Raw genomic sequence first — 16,015 nt, forward strand, 5'->3', positions numbered from 1 at the left:
CCCATTTTAAATCGTCACATTTGCAGTAAAGTTGTTGTGATTGGATGAAATTGCAAATGTGCACAGAATTCAAGTGGATTGGCTGAATTTGCGTTAATTGTGGGACCGACCGACAAATGTAGCAGTTTAAGTTTACCTCAAAAAGTATGTACAGCATTTTGTGTTCATTCTATTGTACATGTACATTTTAGTAAGTAAATGAAGTTTAGCAGAGCTGTTTTAACGTGTGTTTAATAGTGTTGTCACGATACCAAAATCTTTGTTTCGGTACCCATACCAATATGAATTTCAATACTTTTCAGTACTTTTCCTAAGGAAAAGTCCTTTTGGATACAAACCTTTAAAACAATAAATAGTAGAGGTGTAACGGTACTAAAAAAAAAATCATGGTTCGGTAAGTACCTCGGTACGGACGTCACGGTTTGGTGTCTCAAATGTTCCACCAAGTTTGTGTTGTCTCGTGTTGTCTCCCTTTGCCAGGCAGACTTTCTCTTGTCTTTTTTCACGTGCGCCAGCTGTGAATGTTGATACAGGTGTTGTCATACACACCACTTGCGCAATCTGTGCTCCAATAGGAACAAGAAAGGCGTTTGTGTGCATAAATGAGTAAAATAAATTAACTAAATTAATGAATTGAATCAATTTCAAAGTACCGGTATTTTTACTCTAGTACCATGGTACTATTTTAGTACAGGTATATCAACACTAGTGTTTATTGTGTGTTTACTGTGTGTTTACTGTGTGTTAATGTGTGTTTACTGTGTGTTTAATGTGTGTTTGATGTGTGTTTACTGTGTGTTTAATGTGTGTTTGATGTGTGTTTAATGTGTGTTTACTGTGTTTAATGTGCGTTAATGTGTGTTAATGTGTGTCTACTGTGTGTTTAATGTGTGTTTAATGTGTGTTTATGTGTGTTTAATGTGTGTTTATGTGTGTTTACTGTGTGTTTATGTCTTTAATGTGTGTTTTGAATCAACTAAACTTTACAGCACTTCACAGAAACACTGCTGCCGACTAGTGTTTTGGAGGTGTAACTGCAGAGACACAGACACACCACCGCACAAGTATCAATGTGTAGGCCACATGTGTAGGGTCTGCGCACAATTATAAATCCCGCTGTCGATTTGGAAATCCAGCTCAGGATATATACAGTCCATAGAAGTGTGTGACTCAACTTTTTCCCGTGGTCTGGTGCTGAACAAGTTAAGAAAAATTGCAACTAATTGTAATATTGAATCATAATATTTGTAAAATCGCAATACGTTTCAAATCGGGAGGTAAGCAGATCCCTCCTGCCCCACTTCTTATTGAACACTGTAGTATAGTTACCAAAAAGACTAGAAGTCAAAGGTCACTGTGAAAGTTTTAATTACAACTTTTGAATTCAAATATGTTGAGTTTCATGTCAGTGCGGATTTGTCAGCAGAGAACAAATATCTAGCTGCTGTAAGTCCAAATGCAGCTAATAAACACACTGCAGTGACAGTCAAAGTACGTTTAAGGACTTTCAGCGGCCTCAGCTTCTGGTGAAGAAAAGACCTTTTATCATTCTTCCAAAATAGACTTAAATTAAAAAATATGTTTGACGTAAGAGTAACTTTCTCTAGTTCGTCTTTACATATTAAAATCAAGATATTTGGCTGGTTTTTAATCTCAATCTTTTTTCTGCACTGACATTTTGATCAAAGCGGTTCTTTTTTTTCCAGTCAGGTCCCAGTGCGCTGAACAGCAGAGATGTTGCTTTAATAATAAATGACTTGTTTTAACAGCAGAAGCAGTAAATGCTCAATACACACACTTTCAGATGTGAGTGCTCCATTCAACACTGTTGATCATGCAGTTTTAATTGATGGCCTGAAGCTCTGGGTGGGAGCTCCTGATTCGAATCTTTCTGCGTCACGACAGGAAACATGAGACATTTCAATTAAGGTTTCTACTGGTGCTAATCCTGTTATCTCAACTCTATGTTTTTAAATAATGTGACAAATTAAGATAAAACATACTTAATTGTTCTTAAGGGGAAATTTTGGGGCAATAGTGCTACACAGAGCTGCAGTCAACTTAAACCAATATGTATTTGGTGGTCAAAGGTCACTGTGATCTCACTAATTATGTTTTTGGACATAACTCAAGGATTCATACATTACTTATGACAAAACTTCACACAAATGTCTAACATGATAAAATAACCAACTGATGACATTTTAGATCCAAAAGGTCAAAGGTCAGCCTCACTGTGACATCATCATATTTTAATATCATATCTCAGGAACAGAAGGGGAGACATTTGATTTTGTTTTCACTAAGGACCCTTTTAGGGCTGACATCACGATGACGTCATGTTATCAGCTGGAGGTGCAGCTGCCTCTCCCCCACAGGGCTGTAGGCTCCACAGGAGTGTTAAAATGTGTTTGTCTTGTTGTGTTATTGGGAGCCAGAATAGAAGGAGTCATGGCTCAAAACCAGCCGCCACTGCCCGTCAATAAAAACAAAGACAACTATGGTTAAATGTGATAAGACCAAAGGACTGGACGGAGGCCATCATCAAAAATGCTCACATGTGCAGCGCACACTTCATATCAGGTTAGGGAAAAAGTATTTCCTGTTGTAGGGATGAATAAGGTTATGTGTATTAAGGGTTATCATGTCCACCTCATCAGAAACTGGGGAGGGATTAAGAGGAAGATTGGATTTCTCTGCAACGCTAACTTTTTAGCACATTAGCTAACGTTAGCTTCCATAGCAAAACAAACAAGTGTGGTCCTCCTTTGTAAGATTGGCTTCCTGTGACATCATCCATCCACTGAGTGAGAGCATACGGGTCGGCCAGTCTGGTCCCGTTGGTCAGTGTTTACTTATTCAAGTAACACTGGCGGTCCCGGAGAGTGAGTGACCTGACATGGTGCGTTGGTAAATTCAGTCTGACGCTCTACACTAAAATGAGAGCCCTGTTGGTGGAAGAAACGCAGCGTTATATTTCTACATGAATGAACCAACGGTTAAGTTAATCACACATTCACTCCGCTCGGCGCTCTGCTGCTCCGTCTCCACAGACAGAGTGTCCAGAGTGCGCTCTGCCACTCTGAGAGTGCGCTGCTCTGGATAACCCAACGCTACATTCAGACAGCGCTCCCAATTTATCAACGCTCCAGTTTGTGTCAGAGTGCGCTCCCAGAGTGCGGTTAAACCTAATAATCTCAGCTAGAGGTGTTAATCACCAGTTTCATCACCATACAACATCATATCAACTTTTTGGACAATGATACAATATTTACCGATGTTACAAAGTCTGCCACGATACGATTTGAGGGTCCTGCGATCGATATGAGACGATATCATCTGATCATTTCACACAGTCTGTTCCAGAAGAAGCTGCTGCAGCTTTATTTGTTACTTTGGGCCATAAAAGATAAAAACAACACATAAATAATAAGAACAGTGAAGTTGACTTTAATCTGACTCCACTAACACACAGCAAACAGCACATGGGATCAGTTAACCTTCAGGGCTTTCTGTCAGACATCTTTTCATTTGAACCCAAACCATCATCCTTTTCCGAAAACTTTAGGGCGATCTGTCTCAAAGTCCTGAAGACAAACTTGTGTCTCAAAGTCCTGGAGACAAACTTGTGTCTCAAAGTCCTGAAGACAAACTTGTGTCTTAAAGTCCTGGAGACAAACTTGTGTCTCAAAGTCCTGAAGACAAACGTCTGTCTTAAAGTCCTGAAGACAAACTTGTGTCTCAAAGTCCTGAAGACAAACTTGTGTCTTAAAGTCCTGGAGACAAACTTGTGTCTCAAAGTCCTGAAGACAAACGTCTGTCTTAAAGTCCTGAAGACAAACTTGTGTCTTATAGTCCTGAAGACAAACTTGTGTCTCAAAGTCCTGAAGACAAACGTCTGTCTTAAAGTCCTGAAGACAAACTTGTGTCTTATAGTCCTGAAGACAAACTTGTGTCTTAAAGTCCTGGAGACAAACTTATGTCTCAAAGTCCTGAAGACAAACTTGTGTCTCAAAGTCCTGGAGACAAACTTATGTCTCAAAGTCCTGGAGACAAACTTGTGTCTCAAAGTCCTGGAGACAAACTTATGTCTCAAAGTCCTGAAGACAAACTTGTGTCTTAAAGTCCTGAAGACAATCGTCTGTCTCAAAGTCCTGAAGACAAACGTCTGTCTTAAAGTCCTGAAGACAAACTTGTGTCTTAAAGTCCTGAAGACAAACTTGTGTCTCAAAGTCCTGAAGACAAACGTCTGTCTTAAAGTCCTGAATACAAACTTGTGTCTCAAAGTCCTGAAGACAAACGTCTGTCTTAAAGTCCTGAAGACAAATGTCTCCAAACCACAAAACAACAAGATCATTTAACACAAGTGTCAAACTCAGCTCAGTAACAACTGTCGGGGTTCACAGACACAACTGTTGTTTTTTTGCTAGTGAGCCATTATTAGCTTAAGCATGTTTACATTGCATAAATTAGCCTAGCGGCTCGCGGACTTCTTTTTACTCTTCTCATAATTTGACAGATTACATGTGACGTTATTATTTTTCTTCCTCACTGCTGGTTTAAGTCTCTGCGTCTCATGACAGAACAGCTTGGTTGAATTTCCACCTGCATGCATGTAAAGGCGTATCCATGCATCGATGATATTGGATCACTGATCATTGAATGGATATATCGATACGCCTTTATTTTGAAAGTCTGTGTCACTGTCAAACAGCAGCAGCTGAGAGAAAGACGATATAAAATGTTATTTAATGGATATTGCTAGCAATATCAAAACCATCTCTAAAAGTCTTGATATTCTGTTTGACCCACATTTAAACTTTGAGTCCCATATTGCTAAATTCGTTCAGTCCTGGGTTTTTTTCCGTTGAGAAAAATTGCAAAAATCAAACTGATACTCTCAGCAAATAAACTTACAACTTCCAATGCCGTAAAGTGAGGAATAATGCCGTTCAAGGTGTCCATTATCACTTTTTAATGGATGATGTGGAGGTGTGAACCCTCTGATGCATAGTGGAGGCCTCAGTAAAGGCTATTAAAAAGTGATAATGGACACCTTGAAGGTCATTATCCCCCCTTTACCAAAGTAATGAAACCCGAGGGTTTGACCAATACCTGGAATAATCATTACTGCCCGCTAATAATAATGATAACATAAGGTCCCATAACCATAAGGTTCTTATGCAGTGGTAACATTATTCACTACTCCAGTAAATAGGACGACCCTTTGATAGGGCTTAACAGCGCAGGTATTTCTAGTCCACTCAGCCCATAGAACCCTTTGGCCCAGCCGTTAGCCAGAAAGCTAACGTTATGCTAGCAAGATTCAAAGTCAAATACCTTGTGTAGTGTTGACAAACGGTAAAGATAATTTGACTCGCTAGCTATCAGCCATGTCAGTGTCCCGAAATCAATATCAAGATTTTCACTAACAAACGATACGCTACGTGTTACATTACTCTCGACCACAGCCTGAAGCAGCGAGTTGAACAGCGGACAGGATGTCAGATGATTGTTTAACTTCAAAGGGGCGGTGTTGTACCTGCAGGGTGTCACAGTCTCCATCCTGTGGTGTTTAGAGGACAAGGAACTGAAAGACAAAGGCTACTCTCAGTGTTGGAAAATGATTATAATCAGATTACAGATACTGATACTATTATGTAGCCAGTGCATTTAATTAGAGCAGTGAACAGACAGTTTCACCTGAACTTCTTTGCAGGTGTCCGTTATCAGTTTTAAGCGGACACCCTGCAGCCAATCAGAATTGAGTATTCACCCTGACCAAGGGTCGACAACCTTAACTATCAAAAGAGCCATTTTTTACTAAAAATAATTAAAGGAAGACTGCCTGGAGACACACACCATATTTGAGTGTTATGGTAACACTGCATATTAAGTCTGAATTAGCCTATGGACATTAAAAATAGGTCTGAATGAAAATTCAGAAATATGTTTTACCACTAGGAGGCTCCTCTGTAGTGGGCTACTTATGATTATTTGGTACTCTAACTTTACAGCGTTGGTGGTGAAAGCAAACAAATCTGTCCACTCAATACTGAATTCTGTATTTTACTCTGAGACTCTCATTTTATGGATTTGGAATCCATTGCTAGTCTAGTTAGCGAGGCTCAAGACCAGACTGAGGTTTGGTGAAATTTAGAGGACAAGGTGCCAGGTCCGAGATGTATGACACACATTTTAGTTGTCGAAATTAATTTTTTTTTTTTAATTTCAGTGCATAGGCTACACATTTTTAGAACTGATAAAAAATGAATAAAAATGAAAATGCTGGGGCGTTGGTAGCGTAGTGGATAGTGCCGGCGTCCCATGTGCAGACGCATTGCCTCGCCAACACGAGTCCGGCCTGCAACCCTTTGCTGCATATTAGTCCCCACACTCTCTCTCTCTGTCTCTCTCTCTCTCTCTCTCTCTCTCGGAGAGAGGCTGAAGAGCCGCATATGGCTCCAGGGCAGCAGGTTGCCTACCCCTGACCCAAACCATGGTATTATCTTTTATAGCAGAGATGTTGAGCCCCTCTTTCACCAGTTGGCTAATCTGAACACCTGATCAAGGCCTCCTCTCTGTTCACTGTTCATATTTTAAATCCAGAGGTGACTGTGCTTTTGCAATTGTTGCTCCCAAACTGTGGGAGAGTGCTCCTCCTTCATCAGAGGTGCTGAATCTGTGTTTTGCTTTCTATAAGTTGGCCTTTTTTATAATATTTAATGTGAGAGTCTTATCTAAATGTGAAGTGCTTTGTGACTGTGTGTTCAAAAATGTGATACATAAATAAAGTTATTATTTATATTTAGTGAATCTGCACAGGCGTGGATGTAAACTGTAACAACTGGACTGCTTCACGGAGATGTAAAGAAGTAAAAATATTTATTTGATGAGGTGAAACCGTGCTGATCTTTTCTCTGGCGTCCTTCTCTTCACAGATCGTCTTCAGGAAGATCAGTGATGTGAAACGTGAGGAGGAGGAGATGTTGAAGAGAAAGAACGAGGCTCCTTTAAACCTCCCTCCGGATCACCCGGTTAGACGGCTCTTCCAGCGTTTTCGGCAGCAGAGGGAGGCAAGGCTCGCCATGGAGCGGGCCGAACAGGGCGCCCGTGACGTGGAGAAAGGTGTCATTCGCCTGGAGCCAGCCAGGGGTCCAGAGGTCCTGGCCTCCACCAGTATAGTCATGGTGACGGAGAGCCCAGCCACACCCACCACCTCCTCAACATCCATCGCGCCCTCTTCATCCAGGACCTCAAGCCGAGTTATGCTCCACACTCCCGCCACCCAAAACGGAAACCTGGTTGGCTGCAAATCTGCAGAGCCGCCAAAAGCGAAAGGCTGGGGACGATTCAAGGAATCCGTCGTGAAGGCCGAGTCGTGGAGCAGCGTCTCTAAGGCCGAATCCATGGAGACGCTGCCCGATAGAACTAAGTCTCAGGATGAGATGTCCCTCAAGAAAACCGACTCCTGTGACAGCGGCATCACAAAGAGCGACCTCCGGTTGGACAGTGTCGGCGAAGCAAGAACACCGCAGGAGCAAAGCCCGGTCCAGTCTGACGAGAAGAGGGTCTTCTGTCCAATTCCAGAGCAGAGCATGCAAGCCTCCTTCCTGGAGCTGAAACAGGAGTTAAGAGGAGACATCAGATCTCTGAACAGTCGCATGGCGGCGCTTGAGACTCAGCTGGCTGAGATGCTGCGACTCCTCAAATCCAGAAAGTCATCTGGCTCCTTCTTCGAGATCTCGCGGCCTCCTTCCCCTGACTCTGATAAGGACAGCTTCTCCTAAACTTGACACAGAGTCGGTCCGCAGGAACTCGACCCTTTTGGCCTCCAGATGTCAGAGAAGACCGTCTGACACAAAAGCACTTTGTTACGTTCATGGCAACGCTCTGTGCGACGTCACAGACTGACAAGATGTCAAATGGGAGAGAGGATGAAGCTGATTTTTACTTTGATCAGAGACTTTAGAGTCATGACAGTCATGATGGCACCTTTGGTCCTCAGGAGGATTTGGACCTTCTCATGATTTTGGCAATAATAAGAGATGGCTTTAACGTTGTTTCAAACAGGGCTGTGACACTGTGATGAAGGACATTGCGTACTAAGGGTTGGTGATTCAGTGGCTTTGCCCCGGTCTTGTGAGTTCTGGTCCACAAAGTCTGTTTAGCCGTTCCGAACCTTCAGATACTCGATTCAAGAGGACAGATGAATCTCAAACCTCTTAAACCGACAAAATGATGATGGCGTCCATGATGGCGTCACAAATTCCACGTATCATAGGCTGTTTTTTCTGACAGCACTGCATGACACCATATCAAAGCATCGCTCTGTGATTGGTTGTTAAGAGCGTCAATCAAAAGACGGACATTCAGTGTAAGCAGAAGGCTGCTGAACTTGTTAAAGGACATTGTGGGCCAGAGTTTCGGTCGATGGTTCAGTTCACTGGGCGTCAGAATGTTCCCACCTTCATGCAGACTAAACACTGTGTGTACAGACTTTGATGTTTGGGATGTTCGGTGGCGTTTTTATATCCAGAACGAATGTGAAAGATTTGATGCAGCTCGGTGACAATGAGGCCCTAAATGTGTCTGATGTCTAATTCCTGCACAGAGCTGGACATTTGATTGGTTAGTCTGGATTCTTAGTTTTTATAAATAAAATCAGTGTATGCATGTTTCCATGTTGACTCAGCTCTGATTGGAGGCCGCCAAGTTAACACATCCCAATTCAAACATAAAACGAATCTTACTGCTTCAGTGTAGAAGATCACACATGTTGGATGGTAATAATTCTGATCTCTGAATGCGTCTGAATTCAAGTGGAACATGTTTTTACTCATTGTACGTTCACTCTTTCGTTAAGTTGTTTTTAAAGAGATGGTTTACATTTACACAGTTTATTGCTAAAGCACGGTTACATCATGTTTCATGCAAATTGGGTGGGCGGGGCTAACAGACCTGGCGAGGAGCCGCTACGATATGTAAAGCTCAGCAGCCACTGTTTGCTTTAAAGAGGCAACAGATAGGATTCAGGTTTTTTTTAGCTTGGCGCCACCTGGCGTCAGCGGTGTTGCATCACACTGTCGCAACGACCAAACTGAGCGTGGGGATCAGAGATAATCAATAAAATGTAGGCTGTAAAGCCACCAGTATACCTCTATGTATATGTAGAATGAGAAGGTGTGTGGACACTCTACTGAATAAATGAGTAAAGAGACCGAGCAACAATTATCAGATTTATCTGAAGAAAAACAAATAGTAATGCAAATAATTATAGCAGAATGCACAGTACCAGTACAAACAGCTCACAGTAAATGATACCAATATGTACAGTACCAGTACAAACAGCTCACAGTAAATGATACCAATATGTACAGTACCAGTACAAACAGCTCACAGTAAATGATACCAATATGTACAGTATCAGTACAAACAGCTCACAGTAAATGATACCAATATGTACAGTACCAGTACAAACAGCTCACAGTAAATGATACCAATATGTACAGTACCAGTACAAACAACAGTAGACACAGTGGAATTATACCAATATGCACATGTAAACAGTCCCCATTCTAGAATAAACGCTACCGTATGGAAACCATGCGGCCGGTTGAGCTCAAATTGAATGGGAAACAAAGTCCAGTGTTCACTTAGCTGGGCGTAACTTAGCTGGGCGATGTCCGTGGATAGCTGCCTCCGTGAGAAGAGAACAGAAGGAAGGGAGGGGGGTATCACTGTCCGAGGGCTGCCGTAGAATGGCAACCAGGATGTCAGCCGACCAACACTCGCTACCCGCTCCCTGGTTGCGGCGATTTGCGATGCTGGCCAGCTAGGAATGAACTAGCAGCCAGTACAGTCCAGTCCTCTCTGGTCTAGCTAACATTTAGCCGTGTTATTTACTGATCCATTAGAAAGAAAGCTAGCTGGACATGGGTTTTGAAGCCTCTTTGGTCACGGAGCTCCCTCCATCTCTTGAACGCCTGACTGAGGTTTACTCTTGTTTTTCCTCTTCTTTTATCACTCTCCTTTTTGCTCTTCTTTGCCTCCTCACACAGAGGAGCTCCTTTTCTTTTGCTAGGCCGTTTTTCACTTGTCTCCAAACTTTGTCCGTCTGCCATTGTGCTCGTGACTCAACTATCTCATGCCCAACTCCTCATAAGGACCAGCTCCAGTCCCTGATTGGCTGACCGACCAGTTTCTCAATACATGACGCGTTTCCTGCCGTAAAGCAGATTTTTTCCGTGAAATTTCGCCCCAGGTGGCAGAAGCTTATTGCAAAGATTGCACAGCCACTAAGTAACCTATGTAAACACTGATAGTCTGATTTTACTGTGGACACTGCCCTGTGCAACCCACATTATTTTCATCATGATATATTTAGGAAAAGATGCTGTCTGTTGCCTCTTTAAATGATCTCACCATAGTTCTGACCTATCAGAAATTCATCAGTTCATCCAACAAGCAGATCGTCCATTGTTCAAACGTTGTGAACGTTGAAGAACAACTTATCTGAAAGACAATCGTCCTGACTCAAAAATTGTTTGGGGGTGACCAAACCTGGAGCTAAAACTGAAGAAGAAGAAGAAGAAGAAGAAGAAGAAGAGGAATCCACACAGTATCTGTTTCTTAAAGTCAAGGAAGGATCATAAAACAATCATTTCAAGGATGCTACGCCATCAAATCATTGCCCTGTTCCGATGTCAAAGGTCTGTCAAATTTTCTTCATTCGGAAAATTTTCAGGGATGCCTGTTTGTATCCTCAGCACTCTTAAAGCACCCACAGTCCCATGTGAAGGATGCATGGGTTCTGTTCCCTAACTTGGAAAATTTTCCAGTGAACTTTCAGCAAAATCTGCTTCTGAACAAATTTTATGGGAGAAATGGGCAATCCAGTTGTTGAATCTTGACTCGTGATGGATCTACAGGGCCTGTTTTAAAAGTTTGTTCTGACTTCCATGAGGCGAGGACACTGACACATGGTCTTGGCAGTGCTTGTCTTTTAAAAATAGTGCAAGACAAGAGCAAAGTGACGGCATCCCCAATGATGCTATATGCATTTGAATGTTTGAAATTTGTAAATTTGTTATCACCATAAATGTGTTGGATCAAAGTAAAGCAAAACGTGTTTATGCAAGTACAAACTGAGGCGCTGACAGTGCGATCTCCTCCTGCAGACTGACACCAATGCTCCATTTCAACAAGATAGTTGAGGAGCACAGTTGGCAATACCACATACGTTCCCTCCACTTTTTTAAAATTGCTGCATGGAGTTGGAGGCAGGACCTTTTCAATGACGCACACATGCACAACTGTTTTATTTTATGTTCTCTAAATGCTTGGAAGCAGTCTGACCAAGGCTCTGTAGGACCCAACCTGAAGGGTGCTGTCCTGTCACGGAAGCATCCTTGACTTTGAGAAGTATCATAAGACACCTTGACAAAGCAGTCAAAGCCGCACCGTTAATAAAAATCCTGCAACCTGACTGCACCTCTGCTTAACCCCCCCCAGGCTCCAGTCCCTCACATGAAGCTGGTTCTCCGTTCTTGAATTGGACGTCTCTTTGACTGGATGGTGAAAACATTCAATCACTGCCAGGTTAGGAAACATGTTAGCATGCTCCTTCCACCACCATCAAACCTCCAAAGGATCCCAACTCCATGTAGGCTGCCACCTCATCCTCGGGCTGCAAAGTGTCATGGCTGGAGTCCTCCACGTCGGTGACCAGTGTGACCACGGGGTCAAAGGTTACACTGGTGTCACTGACTTTCAAAATAAAAGCAACTGCAGCTTGATAATAGTGATTTAGATGTCAGAATATTACACATATACTGCACAGCTTTTTACTGCATTTTATTCTGAAAAAAAAGCCCGCCTGCATGGAGTTCATCTTTACCATGAATTTATATAAATACTTTTACTCGTTACACAGCGTTTTGCTGGTTACCCGTTGGATACCTGACCCGGTGCAGGACGGCGTCTTGAGGCCAGTGTCAGGAGACAGATGACAACATGTTAATGCTAATGTAATCAGAACCAGTGGATTAGCGTGCTAGCACTAGAGCTAGCTTGGCTACCCTTGTCTTTTACATCGTAGGTGTCCCTGGAGAGTCTTCTGAAGTAGTTGTACTGAATGAGCTCTAGGACTCATCGGTCGCTTTTATTTTGGCAGCTTGAGATGGCAGGAAGAGGCAGATGGAGTCAAGTGATTTTTTTCTGTCTGATCAGCACAGACCGCCATGTTGGGAAACGACCATCAGTCCAGAACTGTAAGATCATTGTTGAAGCTGGGGAGTTTGTCTGTGTCGGACCTGCGGGATGATTGTAAAGCAGTCAAACGTGCGGAACACTGGAATCACAGAACGGTTACAGCGATGACTAACAGGATGTGATGCGAAGGAGCCAGCGCACATCAGATTGTTCCAGTGTTTCCCAGTGATTAACCTGCACCATGTGTCAGCGAACAGGCGAAACAACATTCAACATGCGAAGCATCACGCACCTGTTTTCAGAGCAGCAGCGAGCTGTTGCTGAGGCTCCATCAGGGCTCGACAGGCTCCCTGAATGTTGCTGTCGCTTGTAGTTTATATGGACAGTTTTTTACGCCTAATTCGCAAGAGTTGACTCGTTTAGTCTGAAGTCACAACAGCCAGTAGACTCCCAGGAGAGCTGTGACTGGCTCAGCTGAATCCTTCTGTTTTCTACATGGCTTGTACAGTTCTTCCTTTAGCATTAGCCTTAGCCTTAGCTTTTGCTTTAGCATCATCATCTGTGCCTCCATCAAAGTTCCAGCGCAGGAAACTTCAATAACTTTATATGCAACATTTTCTCTTTGAACATGACTGCTGTGAATCGTCTCAACTTCAGTCGGGTTTACAGCCAACACGTCTCGTCCGTTATGTTGATTACATGTAATCTGAAGTAGCTTTGGTTAAAGATGGAGAAAGCTATCGTACTGGCTGTGTCACTTCTTTCACCTCCATATATAAAACTTCTCCACCAAGAGGTGCAAGCTGTCAGTCATCACACAGGAGTTTATGGTACAAACACGAGGGATTTATTGGCCGCATCTCCACATTTACATTCCTCTTTACTTCCTCCAAGGCAGCTACGTAGCTGCCTTGTCCCATTAAATATTTTGCAAGTTTGGCAAGAGTGTGCAGGAATCTTTTTTCTTCTTTGAATGCAGATTTTAGGCGAAGCAGATTGATCATACAGAGCACATTTTGGTTTTTAGTATAAAACATTTTGCAGTTTTAAGTTGAGTATCATCTGCAAACATGATAACAGACTGAAAGAAACCTTATCTACTAACTGTCGCAGGGGATCAGGGGAAATGTAACCCATCACATCATCAGTTGAGAAGAAAGAAGCTGTACGTTCGTCCTGACTTTGGTATCTTGTGTATCCTGTGTAGGTGTGATTATAATATAGCATCATAATATGCAATTAATGCCATTTATGCTGTTTGTACTGAGAGACTGGATGTTGTTTGTGGCACTCTGTGTCGTCACGCTGTCCCACGAGCACCGCCAGTATCGGCACTGATGCACTTTGGTCGTCTCTGCATGACACTGGTGTCTGAAACTTGTTATTTTATTTTTTAAAGAAAGACTGAAGCCGAGCTGACTTTGCCTTGCTACTTAAATATCTCGGAGGACTCAGAGGTTTCCTTCTCTCTAAACTTTAATACCTTCTGCTGTCGGTCACATGTATGTAACGACCGCCGTCTGTGCATGAAGAGCACCTCACTGTTAAAAAGGTACAACGTCTTTATCAATGTCACGTATGTGCTGTTCTGGGAATTTCACAGCTTTGAGGGAATGCTTGAGAAACTAACCGCAGATAAACTATACGTTCTGTCTTATTGTCAGGAATGAAAACTGTATCAGCACAAAGGATTTCTAAGAAAATCACATCAAATGTCGACAATAAACGATTTCTTACTTTGTACTTTGTGTATCTGTTTGTTCTTCTGTTTGTCTGTTAAACGTTCTGACTGCTCATTTAACCATCAGTCTGCTTTAAAGCAACTAATGAAACAACAACATAAACAACAACACAGATCGTCTGGGTGTTTTCTGATCTGTCCTTTCTGTGAGTTCAGTTTGCCAGTGAAATGTTCTTAATTAGGTTCAGGGACAGATCACGGCCATGTTTCAAAAGAACCGACTTGGCAAAGTTAAAATGACACCTGCTGTTGGTGGAGACAGGATGTGGTGTTTGACGCCAAAGACGGACACTTTGTACCTCCAACCACCAGGTTTTGTTAACGTTTTATTTCCATGGAAAACAGACACTGTGAATATGACGCACAGTCTAACAGGACTGCAGCCAGGTTACTGTCTCATGTAGAGTTTGCCTGTATAGATAATGGGATCCTTTTATTTAAAGGTACCCTGTGGTGTTTTTGACCACTAGCAGTGCTGTGGAACAACTTTTTTAGCAACTGGTTCCCCCCTTTGTTTGTATGATGCACATTACTGATTGATGATTGACTGAATTAAGTGTTGGAGGAGGGAACCCGTTCATTCCTGTGAAGTTGTGCTCTGTTCATACATCAGTAAACTACAACTATAAAATGAAAGAGAAAAAAATCACTTCATTCACTGGGCCGACTGCCGGCAACTTTTAAGGTGGAACGTTAACTTGTAATGTTACTCAATGCATGAGTTGATGACGTGAATCCATCAGCACACCTTAAATTTCACTGTGACAACTTTGACCATCACTTTAGTTTTTATATGACACACACTTTTAGTAATGACTTTAAAAATATAGATTCATTTGGAGCGGATTATGTGAAGGTCATATATTCTAATCCTCACTTCCTGTGGGCTACAGCAACACTAAACCCCTGAGCTTGCCTGAGAAGGACTAAATGCACAAAGCTGCTATTTTGAAATATCCCATGGAGAGAGACTCTCACTGCAGCCTGTTCTATTTTGTTGTGAAAATGTGGGCGTGCAGCCTCGTTCTGTGGACGATAAACCAGGTGCAGACTTCCATCTGTGTCACCGCTGATAAGGAAATACAGCGAGTGCTGGACGGAGCAGTGAGTGACAACAACCCCGCCCACATTTAAGAGGACTGTCTGAACACACCGAGGGTCTAGATACCATGTCTGAAGGCTTACTGCTGGTTCCAAAGGTGCTGGACTGAAAGGGTTTGGTGGAGACGGGGCTTAACGGCCACTGAGCCCGAGCCACTGACTTTTGGTTTAGTGCTACGCCTAATTGGGGACAAAAATAATTTAATCTTGTGGTTCTTTTAGACCTTTGAAATGTTATCGGACCAAATGGTTTAAATCCTGATAATGGATCAATTCATTTAGCAGGGGTTGTGCCATTAAAAACAAAATATATCCACTGATTTATAGACATCACTTTCCCAGTGTAAGTCAATGGAAGAAAAGGCTTTTGAGGCTTAGTGACATCACATGACAGACCCCAGAAATTGCAGTACTGCTGTTTGGCCACTATGAAAATTGGCTTCAAAGCCCGGTGCACGTCCTCGAGGCCACGTGCACGCAGGTGACACAGTTATCCCTTCCAAAGTCCTGCCGCTTTTTATTGTGTGCTCCAGTAACAGTGGAACAAGCTTGGTGCTCAGCAGAACCTCGGTCAGCGTTTCTTCTGCTGCTACACTTAGATATTAAATGCTCGGCTCGTCATGTTGTAAAGAAACTTAGATGTTGAATAGTTAAAAGATGTGGTTGGGTTACCTGTAAACTGCACACTGGGGTACATGAAAGAAAACATTAAACATGTTTGTTGGAGCGAAACGATATTGTAATCAATTTTGTAAGAAACACTGAATGTGACCAGAAACACGGCACCTTTAAGTAAAAAAACCAACAGCACAAATGAAACTAATCTGACGACTGTTTGATCGATAGCAGTGCATCATATTTCATAAGATATTCATGTGTGTTTGTTATGTAAAAGATAAAAAGTATAATGTCAACTTTTTATTCCTCTTAAAGGACAAGTTCAGGTTTTTAGATGTCAGT

General features: G+C 42.4%; 1 protein-coding gene across 1 annotated transcript in view; it reads left to right on the plus strand.

Annotated features, from left to right (window-relative positions):
- kcnh1b (potassium voltage-gated channel, subfamily H (eag-related), member 1b) overlaps nt 1-13,111 on the plus strand; it is an 85,637-nt gene extending 72,526 nt beyond the window's left edge. The window contains exon 11 of the mRNA XM_049572109.1: nt 6,942-13,111. Within this exon, the coding sequence (XP_049428066.1) occupies nt 6,942-7,790 (849 nt within the window). The 3' untranslated portion in view covers nt 7,791-13,111. The remainder of the gene's footprint in view (nt 1-6,941) is intronic.
- Nucleotides 13,112-16,015: the final 2,904 nt, after the last annotated feature.

This window comes from Epinephelus fuscoguttatus, linkage group LG3 (assembly GCF_011397635.1).
Source record: "Epinephelus fuscoguttatus linkage group LG3, E.fuscoguttatus.final_Chr_v1".
In the NCBI taxonomy this organism is placed as follows: Eukaryota; Metazoa; Chordata; class Actinopteri; order Perciformes; family Serranidae; genus Epinephelus; species Epinephelus fuscoguttatus.